The sequence below is a fragment of the Cottoperca gobio genome, chromosome 4 (genome assembly GCF_900634415.1).
Source record: "Cottoperca gobio chromosome 4, fCotGob3.1, whole genome shotgun sequence".
NCBI classification, from domain to species: Eukaryota; Metazoa; Chordata; class Actinopteri; order Perciformes; family Bovichtidae; genus Cottoperca; species Cottoperca gobio.
The window spans coordinates 14,368,618-14,388,520 of record NC_041358.1 but is presented as its reverse complement, the minus strand read 5'-3'; the positions used below and the strand labels follow the sequence as shown (position 1 = coordinate 14,388,520).

Sequence of the window (19,903 nt, the reverse complement as noted above, 5' to 3'; positions counted from 1 at the left end):
TACCTGGCCTGTCTTTGCCTGTGCCCTTCTGCTCTGCAAACTTCTGGATGAGGTTATCGATGCCAATGTTTTCCACATTCTGCTTGAACTCCTCGTGGACCTGTAGCAGAGCAGAACAACAATGATTATACGGTCCTGTAATAAGCTTGTAGTATTAGAAAAGGTGCCGTGAAAAATATTGTTTTTGTTATCAAAGCTTTGGGTGATAATGTTTTATAGTAAAATATTAACTTAAGAATTTCCAGTGTTGTAATTGAGTCCAACAGGATGAAACGATGCAACTAGTTTAACCAATGTGTCTTAAAAAAAAGGCATTTTGACCACAAATGTACTGTTGGTGAACACTAGCATGAAACTGTAGTCAGGAAGGAAGAACAAAACTACAATTGCAAAAAAGACTAACTTCCTGACCATGGTGCGGTTCTTGTACCAAGTTATCCCACAAAGCTTTAACTAAACATTACTCCAAAAATTGCCAGATGAAAGAAAAAAAAACCTGTTGGTAATGATGGTACATTATTCAGTAGTGACACGAGAGCACTTATGGGTCCTAAATTATGACACGCTGAGAGGGACGCTACACCATAAACTTTATTTTTTAATATAAAAACATATAGAATAAAGAAGAGAAGTATTTAGAGAGTAATGCTGCTCTGTCGACAATGGAAGAGAACAAATATTACATTAGTTATCAAAGCAAGAACACATAGAAAAGCCTTAGTGTGTGTGTGGGAGTTGGTTTAAGATACAGATCAGAGATACAGTAGTTTGGGGGAAGTCAGAAACTAATAAACTAATAAATTACAACAGACCTTTTATGTATTTGGTGTAGTCCGAGTTATGTCAAAAAGCAATATTAGGCCATCAGTGGCTCAATTTTTGAGTCTCTATAGCAGGGGTCAGGAACCTATGGCTCTTTCGATGACGCGATATGGCAGACAATTTTGAGCTGACATTTTTTAACATGTTTAACAAGTAATAAATAATTATACTGTGTACTTTTAAAGTAAAACATTTAGCAGCGGATTTTTCTTTAGTTCTCCCCTCTCCTTTCCTCCGCTGTCTCTGACTGTAAGTGTAAGTGTGTGTGTGTGTGTGTGTGTGTGTGTGTGTGTGTGTGTGTGTGTGTGTGTGTGTGTGTGTGTGTGTGTGTGTGTGTGTGTGTGTGTGTGTGTGTGTGTGTGTAGGGGGCGGAGCCCTGCCCTTCGCGAAACAGAACAGAGGACAAACTGCGCAAAGCAAGCGGTAGACCAGGGGTGTCAAACTCAATCACAGAGAGGGCCAAAATGAAAAACTGGGACTACGTCGAGGGCCAAACACGGTCCACATTTATTGAAGAGGATACAGATGTTGGATAAAGTGCAAAAAGATATGGAACATATTTAGGTAAGCTACATTCTCTGAGTATGCACATGTGTCAGAGCCAGATGTTTGGAATCTTTTCTTAGCTGCCAGTTTAATGTTTGGGGTTCTGTGGAAACCATCAGTGAGACTCCTGTGTGGGTTTGTGTTCATCTTTATCACAGAGAAAAGCTGCTCACACAGGTATGTGCTTCTAAACATGCAAAGCATCTGAGCGACATGAAGGTTGGAAACTGTGCAGCGCCCACAGAGTCATACGTTGCCTTGAGTGTGTCATTACACTGGAGGTCAATCAGCTCCATGTGCTGTTTCCACTTCAACTGCAAACGGATTGCTGAGCAGTTCAATTTTTTTTTTCTGAGCTGCAAAGTTGGCAAATGCGCTCAGTTTATCAGCAGAATGTGCAGTCGGGAACACAGCGGTGGAGATGGTTTGTCAGTGTTTGGAAACACGTAGTGACCAAAGTTTCCTTGCTGCATCAGAGTCTTTCACAGGCAGCTTGGCTTGGAACGCTGTCATTGCATCAAACATCCGGTGCTGATTACATGTTCCATTTCCAGAGCTTTACAACACAGCGCTTCCTGGTGTATGATGCAGTGATGCACAGTCAGCTGCATCTTCTCCCGCATCCAACTAATCCGCTCTTTCACCGCGCATCTAAGGCACTCCATCTGTCGTCAGTCCCGTCAGTTTGTTCCGGGGCAGTTTCATTTCGCACACATTTAGATACTTCCTCAAATATGTATTTTCCCGTGGTTGTGCCATGAATTGATTTAATTACCAAAACCGGCGGGCCAGTTATGATAGACATATGATATTTTCTTGCGGGCCGGATATAATTGTGGCCTTGAGTTTGAAAACCGTGCAGTAAACACTGAAACGTGCTCATAAATGAGATAAATAACATAAACGTTTAGTTTATTTAATGAAAGAGCACCTGTTCAATGTGAAAAGTGAGTTGTGAATATATATATAAAATCATGATCCCATCGGTATCCAGGAATTGAGTGAAACTGAGCAAGTAAACTAAGGGGGGAGAGGGGGCGCCTTTTGCAACCTTAGTCTGAGGGCAACCTGAGCTACAACATACCTGTCCTACTTGAACATGGGTGTCTTCTATAGAGTGGGAGTAACCTTTGATCAGCTGTTTCATCTGCCGCAGGTGGGCCTCCTCGATTTCCTGAAACCTCTACACACACACACACGCACACACACACACACACACACACACACACACACACACAAAAGTTGTTACAATGTGAAATCTCAAAACTCCACTGAGTTGGCATCTTTTGAGCTAAATAAATAATTTCAAAACCAAACACTTAACAAAACAGCTGTGTTTTTGAAGTAGATGTCAGTTGAGGTTTGATGTTAAGTTGGCAAAAGTTCAATTTTGGACAAGTTGTTTTATAAAACAGGAAAGAAATGCAACTTTTCCAGTACTTATACTGAGAGGTAGCTAATTTTCCAGTTTTCAAGTTTGAGAATTAAGATTTTTTGTTGTTTATTTCTAATTATAAATATGTTGTTTGGACTGATTATGTACGGGATAAGTTTGTTGATATGAGACCATCTTTACAGGCCATCTTTGATTTTGTGTTTTCTTCTGGTTCTTTGTTATTTCAGTTGATGCCCATTAGTTTTTGTTATGCGTTTTGTTAATACGTATGCTGTGATTGTTACGGTTTATTTCTGTTGTGCATTTGTCGTCTCTTAATAATAAAAAGGAAATAAATTGAACTTTCTAAATTCACTCAGGAGTGTTCAGAGAAGTAACTACAATAAAACAAAAAACTGACATTTTAACCTCCACATACTGTGTATGCAATAAAGTGAAAATAGGCTATAATAAGGAGAACTGTGAATTCAGAAACAGCTACAGAGGGGCAGTCAGCCAGCAGAAGATGCACTGGGTTGCCAGGTCTTTAAACCAGCGATAATTTGAGAGGATTTAGTATTTAAGTTTGATCCTGCTTTTAAATCAGCCAGCTCATTTGTCGCTGTCTGGTTCAGGGGAATAGTCTTGATATAGTGCCATTGGCTTTTGTTCGAGAAGTGAGTTGTGAGCAGTGAGCTTTGCCAGTTTCTTTTCTCCAATTAACTGGGAAGAGAGTGCAAACATAAAACATTCTCCGCAGGCTACTTCATTCCCATCTGCCTTGTGCCACGACTCCAGGGGCCAGTTTCACAAATATATTTCCGACCGGTCTGTATTTTTCGACCAGTCCAAAATGTGTTCAGTGTATTACAAGCTAGACTGCTCCATAGGCCTAAAGACTGACTTATTCTATAAGAGAGTTAGCAGATGTACTGAGCTCTGCAATGCGTTGTGAATTTTAGGCCCCAATCAGACAGAGCGCTTTTTAGCAGCCTTGTAATGGTTTGATACGAGGGAAGCGTTCTGCACGCTGCTTTTGCGTTGCTGAGCGCTTTGAGTTTTCCCGCTCTATGCGCATTTTCACAGGAACATCAATTGAAAAAACTTCGACACAGAGCGGAAAAGCGGCCGACGTTATTGACGTTTTTTCCCCATTGACCAATCCGATGACTTAAAAGACTTCTGTGGTGGCTGTTGGAGGATAACTGGAGCTATACGACTTTACTAACCGAAGTTACCATGAGCCGAACAGAAAACAACACCCTGAAGGTAGTTAAGTTGTTTTCATTCATTTTAACTGTACGATTAACTATTAAGTAGCGTACAGTTCATGGTTTGTGTTAAGCTAAAGTTAGCACTCAGTCGGTGGTCGCCTAGCACCAAACTGCAAAGCAACGCATGTTCGGTTCTTCCGGGCTGGTGTGAAAGCTGTCAATCAAACTCTGGTGCAATGGGACCCAGACCGCCTGAAAAAGAGGGCCAACCAGAGGACTGGTGATATTAGATATGTGTTGGGTATTTTAGATTGAATTCAAACGTTACATTATAGTTAAATCCACGATAATTGAACTGCTAAGAAAAGCAATCTCCCAATCTTTATAAGTGATGTTTAGATGGCACGTGTGCGCCGTAAATCAGCAAGTGAAAAAGCGTTGTGTTCTGCTTGTGTCCTACTTTGTGTATTTCCAAATAAAGTACAATGAGTAAAAGGCAGCAACCACAACGCAACTATGCTCACATAGTAGTACACTACAAAATGCATGTTTGTTTTTTGTGAGCTCTTTGTGAGCACTCGAGAAGATAAACATACGCATAAGGCAATGTGCAGCATAACTTGTGTCAGCCCTGGCATTTGATTTCCCTGCATGGGTCCATGTTGCTGTCCAGTGAATGAGTCGGTCTTTATGACTTCATATTTATAACTTTTGGTTTGTTTGTAAAAAGCCAGTATGAATACAACTGGAACAAAACAAAGACAATGAGTCTTTTATTTTCCCTTTATCTGGAGCAAATTACTCAAACTAAAAGCCATGGAAGTTCCCTTAAAGAATCCATCTGTGATCTCCTCTAGCTTTATGTTTGATAAGAAGCACATCATTTACTGAGCTGCTAACTTTGTCTTCCTCTATTTCTTCTTTGATCTGTTAACACGTTTTTCTCCCATGAAACGCATAAACCTTCATGCTAATGGCCGAATCTTCCCCCTCAAAGCTATAACAAGAGATAATTGATCAAAAGGATTTCCGTCATCATTTCCAATATAAAACACAGACGCTCTCATTTGGGGTTTTGTTAAAGATTTCCATGGAAACAGCAGCAGTAACCATGGAAGTGCGGAGGCAGTGATTAAAAGTAATGAGCGGGGGGGCAGGATGTGCACGGTGTGCAGGTGTTTAGGAGTCGGGGGGTTGAGGTTTCCATTTTTGGGGAAGGCATTTGAGGATAATAAGTGAAAAGGATAAGATGGAGTTCTTGTGTGGTGGGAGGTTACGGAGAGGGTGAGTCAGGGAGGTAAAGAGAAAGATAAAGCCCAAGAGAAGTAGAAATACATTAAAAAAACACCACATCAGAGGGTGGGAGAAAGTTAGAGAAGAAAGTGGCCCCCGGCCCGGCTGGTGTCAGAGCTGACCTGTGACGACTCGCTTATCTTCTGCTCAAACTCTCCTCCCACCCGGTTGTACTTCTCAATACACAACGCAAATGACTCAGCCGCTTTCTTAGACTTCAGCTCCGCCTAGTGAGAAAGGAAAGGAAAAGGAAAGAGATGACCTTTAGCTACAGACTCTCATTCACAAACCAGACATCAAAATGAAAAGCTCAGCTACAGAATGAGAACAATCTCTGTCTCGTGATAAAACTACTCCTATTCAGTCTTCAATCTTTACCTTCAAAACAAGAACAGCAATGTATTCACAGAGCAGAGCAGTTAGATAATGTTGCTTTCCACATTTGTCAAGACACAAATCTAATTAATTTAACCTCAATATAAAAACAGACACTCTTGTTTCATGAGTGGAAAACAAAAAACAAACGTATTATGGATTTTAGGGTCACAAGACAGACAATAATAACACGACATCCCAGAGCTTACTAAGGAACATTGATGCAGCACACTGAATCTAAGTAGTAACTTTGGACTTTTATTATGAACTTTCAGCTCTTTTATATATTTCTGCTTTGTGATTTATGATTTTTTTCAAAATTGTGAGATAAGAAAAACATGGTCAATGTATTTGTTTTAATACTCTGATCACTATATCAGGGGGAAACTCAATCACAGAGTTGTCCTCAGGATGAGTTGTGGTGATCATAAGCAGAGGGGTACAGGGGGAATGGACTATCAAAATATATTAATATTATTAAAAATATTATTTATTAATTTTCAAATGATGTTCTCAAATGTAAGCCTGGCTCACTCATACTGGTACTAATATTATTTTGCATATCAAAAGGAATAACCCTAATTATTATTATTATTATTATTATTATTATTATTATTATTATTATTAATGTGATAGAAAGCTCCACAAAAAGTAGTAAGTGGACCTTGAGTTGGGAGTGTGTTTGATTATTTAAATAATAGCGGGGGGGCATGGCCAGCATGAACAAATAACAGGCCGGGTAAAACACTTAAATAAAACATTGAGACATTTAGTATAATGTTATAATCTCCCCAGATCCATCAATACAACAACAGAGTACAAAACAAAATGTTTGTGCTTGTGTTTTCTTCTGCGTCAGAAAGACTAAAGACGCATCAATGTGAACTTCAAAAACACGATTATAGTACAGATTGCCGACCAGCTGACCTTCAGTTGGGCACTGCAACATTTTTCCCATTTAAACACACAAAGTATAGAAAGGTGAGCACAGTGATCCTCACTACTTTAGTCTTTAAAGTCTGTTAATTATCCTGTGTAACTGCGACATGTGTTTTTGTAAAGAGCTGCAGCTGCTGAATTTATTTGAATTCTAAATCTCTTTCATTGCATCGGGGTGGGGGCAGAAATCTCAGGGGCCGATATCCTAAAACCTGAACAAATACATCCAAAACTATCTGTATATCTAGACACAACAACATGGAAGTAAAGAAATATGTCTTTCTTCCCATTTTTGTGAATAAACGCATTAATAATTTTTCCATAGGACACTTCTTTAGCTTCTGAACTGCTCAACATCTGTAAACAATCTTGAAAATACAGAAAGTGGTGGCTAACTTTCTCCTGTTCTTTCTGTGGAGCTCCCTCCTTCCTGAGCCGGTCCAGCTCCAAACACTTGGCGTGGTAACCCTCCTTTGATTTCTGAAGGTGGCCGCTTTGAACCTGCAGCGCCTGCACCGCCTCCACTGTCCCCACCATCTCCTCCTTTGTCTGGGTGACACGCACACACACACACACACACACACACACACACGCACAGACAAAAGACAACACATGGACATCCTGTACAGATCATCATTGTACATTAAGGGAATATGCAGCAATTACCATGAATGAAGACGACAGTAATGGGAACTTCTGTGAGATAAATTACATCAGGATGACAGAGGCTCGATGAAGGGCACGCAATGACAAAATGTAAAAGTCTATGTTCATAGAAACACACTCGCAAAAATCAGCCAGTTTTCTGTCAGGCTAGTGGTAAAGCATCAAACTACCCAGGTACGTACCTTGCGGTGAATTTTGACCTGCTCGTCTCCGTACTTGTTGATGTCCCGGATGAGATCGTTCATCTTCCTCATCAGCTCGAGGTGGCAGAGGGCCAGTTTGTCTGAAGACACCCTGAACACGTCCCACATGGGAGCAAAAGTCCTGGGAGACACATACACAAGGATCAAGCACACACACATGAGACTGCTAGGTTCAAACAAATATTCTCCCATTTGTGTATTTTGGCTCACCCAGTGAAAATGTTTTAACATTTTGTGCAAATGCACACGGTCACAAAATATGACTAAGAAACCGGCAAGCAAACAAAAAGAAGAAGAGAAAAAAGGTATGATTTATGAAGCGTTTAACATTCATGAACTCTGCTTCATCAGGAGTGTGTGCGGTGTGGACTGAGCACTGAATCATAAATACAGACATTTCTCAAGTGCGATAACCAAAAACTATTTGACTGAACTGGCAGAAACATGTCGTGTTCGTGGAGGATCCTCATCATTCACAGCAGGAAGCAGATTAAGAACAATACGTTTTCAGTTCCTTTGGTTAATGTGCTCTGAAATCATCACTTACAGGAATTAAGTTCCCTTATCTGTGGTTTCATCCAACGATGCATTACAAGATATATACATTTACTATTTTAAAGAAAACCTGTCATATAGACAACATACGGTTTGTATTTAAATCATATAAGCTAAATAGCTGAGAGAGCATTATTTTAATCATAAAAATGAACATTTGGTGAAGCAGATGGTACTCATTCATATCTCATATGCAGCCATATGACTATTACATGTATAATTACAGCATCAAACACCTTCCAACAGTATAAATTCAACAGTAGGTCATGAGGAAGGGCTGTTGGGTGATACTTTCTGTACCATCCTGCGTCTACATGGCATTACTCACCCCTGTGGACTTCCGTTGCTGGCCATCTTGGAAAGTTTGCTCATCGATTTGGAGTAAGTCTCCTCAATAGCAGCACTACAAAAACAAACACACACATGATCACTAGCAGAACAACAAGTAAAATAGCTCTAATTTAAGACCATCAAAGAGAAACCTGAAAATGATAGATACACAAATACTGTACATGAATGTGTGTGTGCGTGGGCTTTTCTTTCTTTTTGCTAAAGTCATTGCCAGTAACACCGCAGGAAGAGTAATGTGTGCATACTTAACATTCTTTTATTATTCTAAATAACTTTCAGACATGTGAATGTACTCACATAGCACTTCCGTACAAGGCGATTGCCTCTGCTAATGACCTCATATGTTATGTTCTCTATCTGAAGCTTACTTTGGCCCAAACTCTGGGAGTCCACCACTAGAGTCAGCGAGAACAATATTCATTTTCATCAGTGTTGGGTAAATGTTGCAATAAGCCACATTTAAATGATAAATGGACTTGTTTTGCAAGGCTGAGTATTAATAACCATCTGTAGACCCTGAAGAGAAAGAAGGAAGCAGCATTGATCCAAATATCCTGAGGGTGAAAACAAAAACTTGATCCTGAAAGTCATAAACAAATAGACTATCTATCTCTCTATGTGTATGAGTTTATATCTCTCCCTCTATCTATCTCTCTCTCTATGTGTATGAGTTTATATCTCTATCTATCTATCTATCTATCTATCTATCTATCTATCTATCTATCTATCTATCTATACATACATACATACATACATATACATATACAAGATCTGCACACTGACACGAAACAAAAAGCTATAACTGAGATTATCACTCTGACCTGCAGCTCTTCTTTGCTTCAGAGCTTTATAGTTTCAAGCTTTATAGTTCAGTTCTACCTCATTGTTTAGCTATGGCACCTGCGACGTTACCGTTTTGGTTTAATCTCATTGCTGGCATAGTGTTGTTGTTTCGGACGCAGCAGGCAGCTGTTTTAAGTGAAAAAGCTCCAAAAACTGCACACTTCCTGCCAAGCATCAAACGACACAGTCGGCAACTAGCTGGTGAACATGGTGAAGCATTTAGCAGCTAAAGAGGCAGATATTACCCTCAGGAGTTCATAGAGACCAAAAACAGAGTTTAAAGAGCGTGAATATTGGACTTGCATTCATCAGGTGAAGCAAAGCACGACCCCAGACGAAAGATAATGTTGCTCCATAACTGCTGGATGTGTAAATAGGAACATTTGCATATCACCTTATAAGATCAATGCTGTGTTCACGACTCGTCTCTGCTGCCCGCAAGCGACCAATAAAATCAGTTATTGCTGATGAAATAGACAAAGTTTCAGTTGGTTTCGACCTGGGATCGAAACTGCTCCATCTAAATAAATGTGTGGTTTGGGATCAGTGAGCAGCCGCTACTCTTCTCTATTAGTTTGTTTTCCAATATACTTACCTAAGTACCTCAGTATGATGTGTGTATAATTACACTCTCTATACAAAAGTCTTCTACTTAAAAGTTGCAATTTCTCACATTTTAAATATCTAATGTCATTCAGTGAAATAATCTATTAACAAAGTGGTCTTTAATTACCACACCATTGACTAATTAATGGATTTAGGTCTGCAACTAACAATTACATTTCTATTTTTATATGAAGAAATCCTTATTTACTAAAGACGTCTTCAAATGTCTTGTTTTGTCTGATTAACAAAACCAAAAGTTAAATATCATAAATGACAAAGAAAAGTTGGAGCTAGGGAATGTTTCAATGCATTATCAAAAGATTAATCGATCATCAAATGAGTTGATTGAGTCATTGTTTCAACACTAGTCACAGCCTGATGTCTATTGTGTCCCACTATTAATGCCCCCCCCCCCCCCCTTAACAAGGAGCAGCAATAGATCTCTAGTCAACTGAATACCACGGGTGAATATAACATGCAGTAAGTGAGAAACCTTGAGAACATGGTTGGAGTTGTTGCGGTACTTTAACCGAGTGTTTTATAGGGTGTCCTACATCAACATGACCTTTAGGGCATGTTACGGAAGAGATATTTCTCAAAACAATTGCCTTTCTTCCGTCCTGCGGGATCACACACTACAGTGGTCCTATTTCATTTCCTGACTGCTGATTTGTCGTCTGCTGCTGTCCGAACAGATAAGTGAATTTCCCCCGTGAGGAATGTGCACAGGCGCTCTGAATCAGTGTCAGGATCATATCAGTGGTCTGACAGAGCGTTCTGTGTAGGTTAACTTCCAGCTGTGAGAGCACAAACTCCTGTGGGAACCTCATTACTACCCTCAATTTACTCACTGATAACTTCCTAATTAGAGGACAAAGTATTTAATATAACAAACTACCCCCTTTGAGAGGAACATTTGAACTAGGACATTGACTGCCCCCCTTAAGTGCTCCCGGTAAGCCTGTCGAGCTCTCACAGTATTTTAGACTGATAGCAGTTTTACAACTCAAAATTCGTAGTAATTTTTCAAACAATGGGTCCTTATCAGCGGACTTCATCATAGCTAGCTAACGATATTAATGTTAGCTGATTGAGTTGGTTGAAAATGCCGTCTCTGGCTGACTTGTGTTTCCTGTTGACTCATTTTAAAAGATAAATCTTGTAAAAAGGGTCTTAAATATGCACCTGAAGGCTACATACATAATATATGATCTATATCTATCCATTTAAAAAGCATTGAATTAAGACGCAGCTTTGTAGGTAGTTCATTATAAGTAAAGAAAAAAGTCAGACCAGACTGTTTCTCTACGTTTCTCCGTTTAACGTTACAAGTGAAAAGACCCATTTCAATTTGGGAACTGAATAATTCTGATTTGTTTAAACCCAGCGATTGCAATCGTGGTTAGAATAAAAACCTCTGACTCAGACGGATACTCCAAGTTGTCAGACTTGTGTGTGTGAGTTTTTGAGAGATGGTGCGCTTCAAAAGTAGCACAGTAGTGAGGACAGGGGTCAGAGATCAGAGGAACGACTGAAGTCCTTTGAACAAAGAAAGACTTGTTCAAGTCTTCTCTGACAAGACTTTGAAACACCTTGTTAGATACAGCGAGGGATGAAATCCAAAACAGTTCATATATCATCTCTGTGCATTTCACCCAACCTTAGCACAGTCCCTCATCTTTCCTTCCAAGTACGGAGTCAAGAACGTAGAGTTTCTCCACCCGAGTCCCATCACCACCTCCTACACAGATATTCACAAATACACACAAACCTTACCTCTCACGGACAAATTCGGCTAGGTCCTTGGTTGCCAGCTGGCCATGCTTCATGTTGTGGTAGAGAACGTCAAAGCCGGCATTTTTCTCCCCCTGGCAAGGAACAAATAAAACACTGTCTGTTAGCACCCAAACGAGGAACATCAAACCAACATTAGAAAGTTAAAGAGAGCGATGTTGGTGCTTCAGTACAGCAACGTTGACTTTAAGCCTCATCACATTGTGCCGCTGATATTCGGCTAGTCAGTCAGACTAATCTCACAGGAAACATTTCACCATCAGTCACATACAGAATACTCAACAAACACTTACGGCACTGTAAGTGTTTGTATGAAACATCAATACTAGCGCTACAACTCACAATTATTTTCATTGTGGATTAATCTGTTGATTCATTTCTTTATTAATTAGTTGTTATAAAATAGCAGACAATTATGAAAATATCCACATTTAATAAGCTGGAATCTTTTTCTTTTTTTTCTTAAAACATGTGTTGAACAGATTAATAGATTATAAAAATAGTTGGTGATTAATGTAATAGTTGACAACTTGTGTGTTGGGAGGCTTAATAGAGACATGGGAAGAGATTATGAGAGATCAGCAAAATCCATGTCTAAATAAGCGACCATGAAAAAATACAAAACATAATTAGTTATTATTAAGAATGCAACCGAGTGTATGGGTTGGGACAGAAGAGCACAGTTGATGAAAAATAAAGACATCTTTCAAGTGAAAACCCAATTAGTTTGGCAGGAAATAGTGCATTATGTAGGACCTCAGGATAAGAAGCTGATGGCCTTTAAGAGTAAACAGTAGTGTTTGCTCATTAGTATATCAACAACATGCTGGTTATCTGTGTGCTGTTAGGCACACACTCATTTTGGTGATTTTATACATTTACAAAGCATTTCTATGTTGTCATATTTATTCAGTACTGTGTCAACATGATCGCCTGGTAACCTTGGTTTTCTGATGCACAACATTTACTGGCCCACTAAATATAAAGTCTGAATAGATGTTGGTTTGGTAAATATCACAAAACAATTAGGACCAATTAAGTTCTTCTCTCAAAACAACACATTGAGAGACTTCATCTTGGACATTTCACTATTTTTAAAGCTACATGTTATAGACCAAACGATTAATCGATTACTCTAGAAAATAATCGTTAGTTGCAGCCCTAGTTGCTTTTGGTTTAAACAATGGCTTTGATGAAACTAAACAGAACGTGTTTTTTGCTGACATTTCACAGCAAGGTTCGACTACTGCACATGCTGCTGCTGCACTCCACTGGAAGTTACCTCTCTGTTTGCTGTACATTTGTAGAGCAAAGGCCAACATGACAGTGAAATGTGAGAAAACCACAGCACAGGGTTCTTGTTCAGAGAAAAGTTGCAGCTAAACAGATTTAACACAGACTATAGCAACACCCATCACTGGCGTAATCACAAACTTACACCTGTGTTAACTTAAATCTACATAAGCCGAAAAAGAGCCCGACTGAGGCAGCACAGCTACAAATAGACCGAGTCTTTTCTTGAGCCTCACCACATTTTTCAGTCAACAGACGGCCGGGCCGTCTGTGGAGACAGAGACACAGACAGCTGCTTCTCAGGACCTAAAAATACCCCGTCATAGGAGAACAGACGAGTTCCCAGGTACCAGGGGAATGGCTGGAATGCAAGTAAAGGGTCACCCAAAACCACACACACACACACACACAAACACTGGTTGTCTACCTGCACAGTGAACATGCAAAGCAAAGTCACTAGACTCTAGACTCCCAGCGATCAGAAAGAAACGGTTGTTTTTCGAGGCGTATCACCGCTGACAGTCACTTTCCCAGAGCTTTTCTCATAATGTCAGAGAAAATAGAGAGAGCCCTATTGAAGATCCAGTAGGGTCGAAAGATTGCCTTCATTCCGTCAAATAAAGTTTTTACTCCGAAAAAAATCAGTTGACTAATTAATTAGTCGAAAAACAGAAAAGATTTCAATAATCTATTAATAGTTTGTCAATTTTCAAGCAATAAAGCCAAATAATCTCTGGATCCAGCTTCTCAATTGTAGGGATTTGCTTCTCATCTTTTCTTATGTGATAGTAAACGGAATATCTTTCAGCTTTGGGTTGTTTGTCAGACAAATCAGCAATTTGAAAAGGTGACATTGGGCAGAATGGTCACACAACTGCCTGCATCTTTTTTCCATAACAAATAGCAAATAACAAAGTTGTGCTGATCAGAAGGTCAGTTTACTTACAAGACAAACACTCGGTACGTTTTTAATGACAGATGTTGTATTATCCTTTGGATTATTTGGACAATGTTTCCGGAAAGACGTGTTGGAGTCTTGTGAGCCCCACAAGTTAAAATACAATCTTCCCAAATGTATCAGGGTGATGGCAGAAATCTGATCTCGTACATCTCAAAGTAAATCACAAACTTTATTAAATAAAAACAAACTTTGTGCATCTCGGAAGATGCCACTAGTTATAATTGAGGTTACATTTGTTTGTCTTTATTAATATGGATTAACTGACCCTTTACGCTTCTATAGACACACCATTATGTTAATAACACAAATAAGATGTCAATTCTGTCATTGTGGTGTGACATTTTAAAACGTGGTTATGTAAAATAAGAAATAATTTAAAAAATAAGACTGCACATGTTGCAGACTCATTGAGGCAAGATACATTGAGGATAGATAGTTTGATTTAAATTAAACTGCATTAGATTCATTGTTGGGCTCAATTACACTGAATACAGCATCAAACATCCTATTTCCTGCCATTCAAAAAGAATATGGGTTTGAGTTATTACACAATAGTTGTTGAATGCTTTGACACGAGCTTTATAAAACAATGGGCATTCTGCCGGCAGTATAGTTTTGTTCATTGGCAGGGGCAGTTGACAGACGCCTTTTGTTTGAAACTCTACCCTCGCCACAGAAAGGTGAGCTGCCAGTCTAAGCCTTCCAAAAGACACACGCGCACCTCTCCACAGCTAGACAGAGCACCTGTCCACCACTGCTAGCAAGCTAGTCTGTATGTAAATATATCTTGTCCATAGATCAATGATTAGTATAGTGCTTAAATGGTTTTGAAAACAGTATTTTATGATAAGTCAGTAAGAACTCATGTTGAACATAAGGAGCCGTCTGTGCGCCGAGTTATATGAGGTAAGTTTATTGTAGCAGCATTTTAGCTATTTAGCATATTATATTTACTTTTGCAAATGATATAATATTTACTTATGAACTAGTCAGGAAATCTGCCATACTTGAGTTCTAATTGTCGATATCCCGCCTCCATTTTATGCCACTTTCAAGTTTCCAGTTTTGACGCCCCTAAAGCTGCCAGAATACGTAATCAGAAGTGTTTGTCAGATGGTCAGATAGCTTTGTTCAGAAATCCTCTCCCCCACACCTTTCCAACATCGGATTGGGAGAGGAGGGGGGGGGACGGGACTCGTCTGTTCACAACTATTTCTGTCACTTTTAGTGTGTACAACCAAAGTGTAACACGATGAATGTCTTCCAGGAGGGACTGTGCGCCATTATCCCCGTATTTTAACTATATCGCTTCCCCAACAACAGGCTTTTCATTCGTCTTCCTGCGTCAACACCTTGCACTAAAAAGCAGCATACTTTTCCAGTTTTGTCAATTATCTCTTCAGGTGAGGACTGATGAATCAAGTACTGGGACGTGTTGGCTGAGCACTACAATATTCAACACTCATTCTTTTTTTGTCTTGCAAAATTAATAATGCTGTGTATAGATTTATGAATAACTCACAAAAAATATATATGCATCGCTCCAGGTCAAAGACTTGAGGGACACGGAACAATCAGCTTTTATAATATGGCTCATTGTATGGGAACACATGCCTCAGACTGGCAGGTGCAACACAAATTAAATGAGTGTGACCACGCTGACATGTCCCTCTTCTCTGATACAGAACTACACTTGTGCATGTTTAAGTGTATTGTTGATGTTCCTGGTTGCGCTAACAGCTGTGAGTTGGTATTTGTGGATATTGAGTCATGCCAAACAATCTGAAAGCACATTACACGAGCTGCAAACTCACAGAAAGTCTTCTTCAAGTGTCTTCAAGTGTCATAAAGTATTCCTCAAGTCTGCAGTGAATGAAAATCCTTCATGTCTGATATATGCAAACCCCCTCTTGGTGATCTCTTTTTCATCAATTAAGTTGACCGTTTTGGTCACGCACGATGGAGCACATTACCATTACAATGAGGGGTATGATGGGAGAGGAGAAGACGGGAATGGAAGGGGGTGTACGGGGAGGTGTAAAATCTGTACAGGGACAACTTTCTCATGAAGACTGTTGAAGACCACTGAGCTGTGGGGGATCTGCAGAAATGTGTTGAGGGGGATGGTAAGCAGCAGGGAAATTATCATTTTATCTCAGTAAAGTCAAAGTGCAACACTGCTCTGTTAAGTTCTCCCTCCCTTCCTCAAACTGTTTATTATTATTGTGGTCAGGGCCATTAAACTTTATGAGCTTTAAAAAAAAAAAAAAAAAACAAGTGCACTGACCTTCATCCCTAAAAGCAAAACAAAATTTGATGCATAACGTTTTGCAGTTTATTTGACAACTAAGTTCAGCCCCAGGGTCAGTTCTTCCAGCCATGTTCATTTGTGGAGACACCGCAGGCTTACACGTGTTGTGGAGACACAGGCCAATATATTTATTCTATACTTATACTAATTGTTTTTGTTTTTGAAAATAAACAAATATAAATTAGTGGAATTTATTTAGCTATAGCTTCAGTGCAGAAATGTTCAGGAGTTTGTCCAACTGTAATATACAATACATTTAAGACACGGACAAACTCGACACCATGATCAGTTTATAAGGTCTTGTGTAAAGCAGTCGGTTACACTTAAAGACAGCACCTCCTTATTAGGACATCATGCGGCTCTCAAAATCGTGCAACATGCTAAAGAATAGAATTTCATTGGGATTTATATGTTTTTAATCATTTGGCTCAAATCTCACATTTGGCCAACAAGCCACTATTTGTCGATCTCCATCATCAACTTGCTGCTCAAAGAAGGTCTCAGCGGTTAAAAAATGCTGCTAGAAAATGTAACAAAGCTTTACTGTAGGGACGTGTAAAACAGAAGCCTGCAGATCTTTAAGATTTATGCTGCTACTGTACATTATTTTAGATAACTGATCAAAAAAGCTTCTTATTCTATCTGTGTGTGTGTGTGTGTGTGTGTGTGTGTGTGTGTGTGTGTGTGTGTGTGGCCTCTCCAGAGTTTTGCAGATCCAACTGCTTTCACTTGATTCTCATTAGACGCATCTTCAGACTTCCCCTCAGGCTTGTACAAACCTAATTACAGACGGTGAAGAAACCTGGGCTGAACCAAACTCTGTGCTGCAGGGCTTGCATCACACCTGCTTCACTACAACAAATAAAAGATCTGCATGTTTGCCTTAAATGTCTGTGCAGTCCACCACAGACAGGAGGAGTGAGGGACAAGAAGGCAACAAGGGCTCTCAGCTGAAGTTTCCTCATGAACTGAAACATTTTATCCACAAACACTGGCTGTTGAACGTAAAAGGTCTAGAACCAAGGCCGCCAACACCGGCCCACATTTTATTTTTGCTTTCCTCATTGTGCTATGAACACAGTGGGCATTTTCTTTTGAAACAAACTGAATAATAGATGATTGACAGCTGTCTCTTTCACTCAGACATCAGCATGACCCCCTCCTAAACCCGACTGGCTGAACACATTTCAGCAAAAACATCCACCAAAAATCAGATTGTGAAAAAAAAAGAAGGACAAAAACAATTTAAAAAATAATGGAACAAAAAAATATATATTTAAAACAACTCTAAAAGTGGAGCTGCAAGTACAAAACAAAAAACAGATTGAAATACAAGCCTTTACCTGCTGGATTAGGACAGTGTGTATCTTCTACCTCTGAGAACACACAAAGCGAGGAGCAGACCAGCGTGAAACAAGCACAAGCATATCAAAATCTAATTAGGAAACGGGTTGCTCGTCTCTTTTCAAACCTCATGGGGGAATAAACACTGGATTTCCAAGAACACCTGCACGACAGGTTTATCAATTTGATTTTGAAGGACAGTATGACAGTGGACCAGTAAATCAGCTGCAGCAGGGAAGTTGTTGATGCTCCTCAATGTAACCAATTTATGTTTATGAAAAACTCAAATCAGTCATCAGAAAATGCTTCGTCGCTGCAGTATACTGATGATGCAGACAGCACTGTGATCTCAGCGTTACAACAAGTAGTTTATCTAAACCCTCACCCATTTCCAGTCCTGCAAAGTAATCAAGTACATTTACTGCAGAACTGTATTAAAGTACAGTTTGTTATATTTTGAGTATTTCCATTGCATACTACGGTTTACTTCTAATCTACTACATTTAGGAGGCAATTATAGTACTTTTTACGCCACTACATTTATTTGATACCTTTAGTTACTTGGCAGATTCAGATTAATACAAAACATAATCAACAAATACATGACGTATCATTATTGGTTAAAAACAATATTGATCCCTTGATGAAATTCACTAGCTACCCGGCAGTATATAAATATATATCTAAAACTAGCCCTTCCTTTACCGGCATGAACATTAAAGTGATGTGCATATCAATAATTATAGTTCAATAATATAATATAGATTATTCTGAAGTAATCAGTACTTTAAGTACATTTTGATGTTAATACTTTTGCACTTTTAATTGAGCAAAGATTTGAATGGATACTTTATTTGTGTCAGATTATGTTTACACTGTGGTATCGTTACCTTTACTTAAGTAAAAGATCTTCCTCTACCACGGCCCATTCCCAGTGGAAATGGAGACTTAGATCTTTTGTTTTGTAGATTTAAAACACATGTACAGTGCTTTATTCTGTTGCAATGTCTAGAGTGGTGCCTTTAGTTCTGGCTATTTTTCAAATCTGCCTTTACAGTCTGTCTGAGGATGGATCCAGTGTCGGAGGACATTCCTGCTCTGTAATACAGCCTTTCAGTCATATGAAACGAAAGGTACTGAGTAGAACAAGAGAGAAGACAAAGCTGGGCTGCTAGCGGCGAATAAGAACAGTGTTCACTGAGATATTTGCGTGTTTCTTTTATACTTGTTTGAATGTACAACTTTTGTGTGTAACGATTACTTAGCGTCTTCGTTTCAAACACGCCCCCAATCAGAGTTTAATCAACCTGCTCGACCCAAAGGTCTGCAAGACAAATTGGAGGTGTGTGCGTCAACTCCTCTGCGAGACCCTACAACCCTCAAAAAAGGTACGCAGACTCAGCAAGTCCACCAGGGAGGGACTGATGTTATGAACAACTACCAGACTGTCACATACATGTAAAAGAAACAACGGTCTATAACTAGTATGAAAGGTCATATTCACAGAACAGGCCTTATACTCAATTCCTCAAAGCGTCAGCTAAATGAACTGTAATGTAATGTTTGTTATTCTAATGTGTGTACCTGGGTGAATTGCTTTCCAAAGGGGCCAACATGATCCCAGGTATATTGCATCCAATTTACTTTCTTTAACAGCAGTATTGACAAGCTACAAATGGATCCAAATACATATTCAGCTCTGTACGCCACACAATGTAAGTGCAATAAATCAAGCAGCCCTCAAAAGTAAAGCCGAAAACATTCCAGCCCATCAGACGGTATATCACCGCGCCAACTGGCCTGCCGACCCACCGGTCCCGTCAGTGCTGCTGTGAGTTTCGCTGACTCACAGAAACTTTTTCTGCTGACTGGGCAGGTCGAGCAGACCGAATAGTCCCACAGCAGAGAAGTGTCAATAACATCAGGAGCAGGTAGCAGCAGCCTGTCATCATTGATGGCTCCAGAGTAATTTGCTGTGTGGGCCGAACTGAGCGATTCACTTCTGCTGGTCTAAGCTGCCGCTGTTTTTCGGAGGAGAAGGAAGAATAGTGTTCTGGAAAGATGCACTTATCTGTCATGGTATACGTCATTAAAAAAGATCATTTGAATGATAATGATATACATCATTATATAGTATATTTCCTGAAAGCTTACATGAGAAACAGTTTATATATCGGACAACCACCAATTAAATACTTTAGAAACATATATTTTTAAATCACACATAGCAAAATCTCTGACGGTTGACAAATTTGTACCCACCCTAAGCTGCCCACAATCAGTTCATGCTTCTTTTCCACACACTGTGACATGAACACAAATATAGAAACTCTAAAATTAATTTCCATCTCGTCTCTTAATCAAACTTGGCACAGAAGAAATCTGCGAAGAACGACTGAGAAAGAACAAAAA

At 39.4% G+C, this 19,903-nt stretch overlaps 1 protein-coding gene across 1 annotated transcript in view; it reads right to left on the bottom strand.

Annotated features, from left to right (window-relative positions):
- Window positions 1-19,903, bottom strand: part of fcho1 (FCH and mu domain containing endocytic adaptor 1) — a 54,652-nt gene that overhangs the window by 17,349 nt on the left and 17,400 nt on the right. The window contains exons 3-9 of the mRNA XM_029430528.1: window positions 11,565-11,656; window positions 8,317-8,391; window positions 7,413-7,554; window positions 6,961-7,113; window positions 5,373-5,477; window positions 2,453-2,551; window positions 4-100 (exon numbers count right to left, since the gene is read on the bottom strand). Of these exons, the coding sequence (XP_029286388.1) occupies window positions 4-100; window positions 2,453-2,551; window positions 5,373-5,477; window positions 6,961-7,113; window positions 7,413-7,554; window positions 8,317-8,391; window positions 11,565-11,656 (763 nt within the window). The remainder of the gene's footprint in view (window positions 1-3; window positions 101-2,452; window positions 2,552-5,372; window positions 5,478-6,960; window positions 7,114-7,412; window positions 7,555-8,316; window positions 8,392-11,564; window positions 11,657-19,903) is intronic.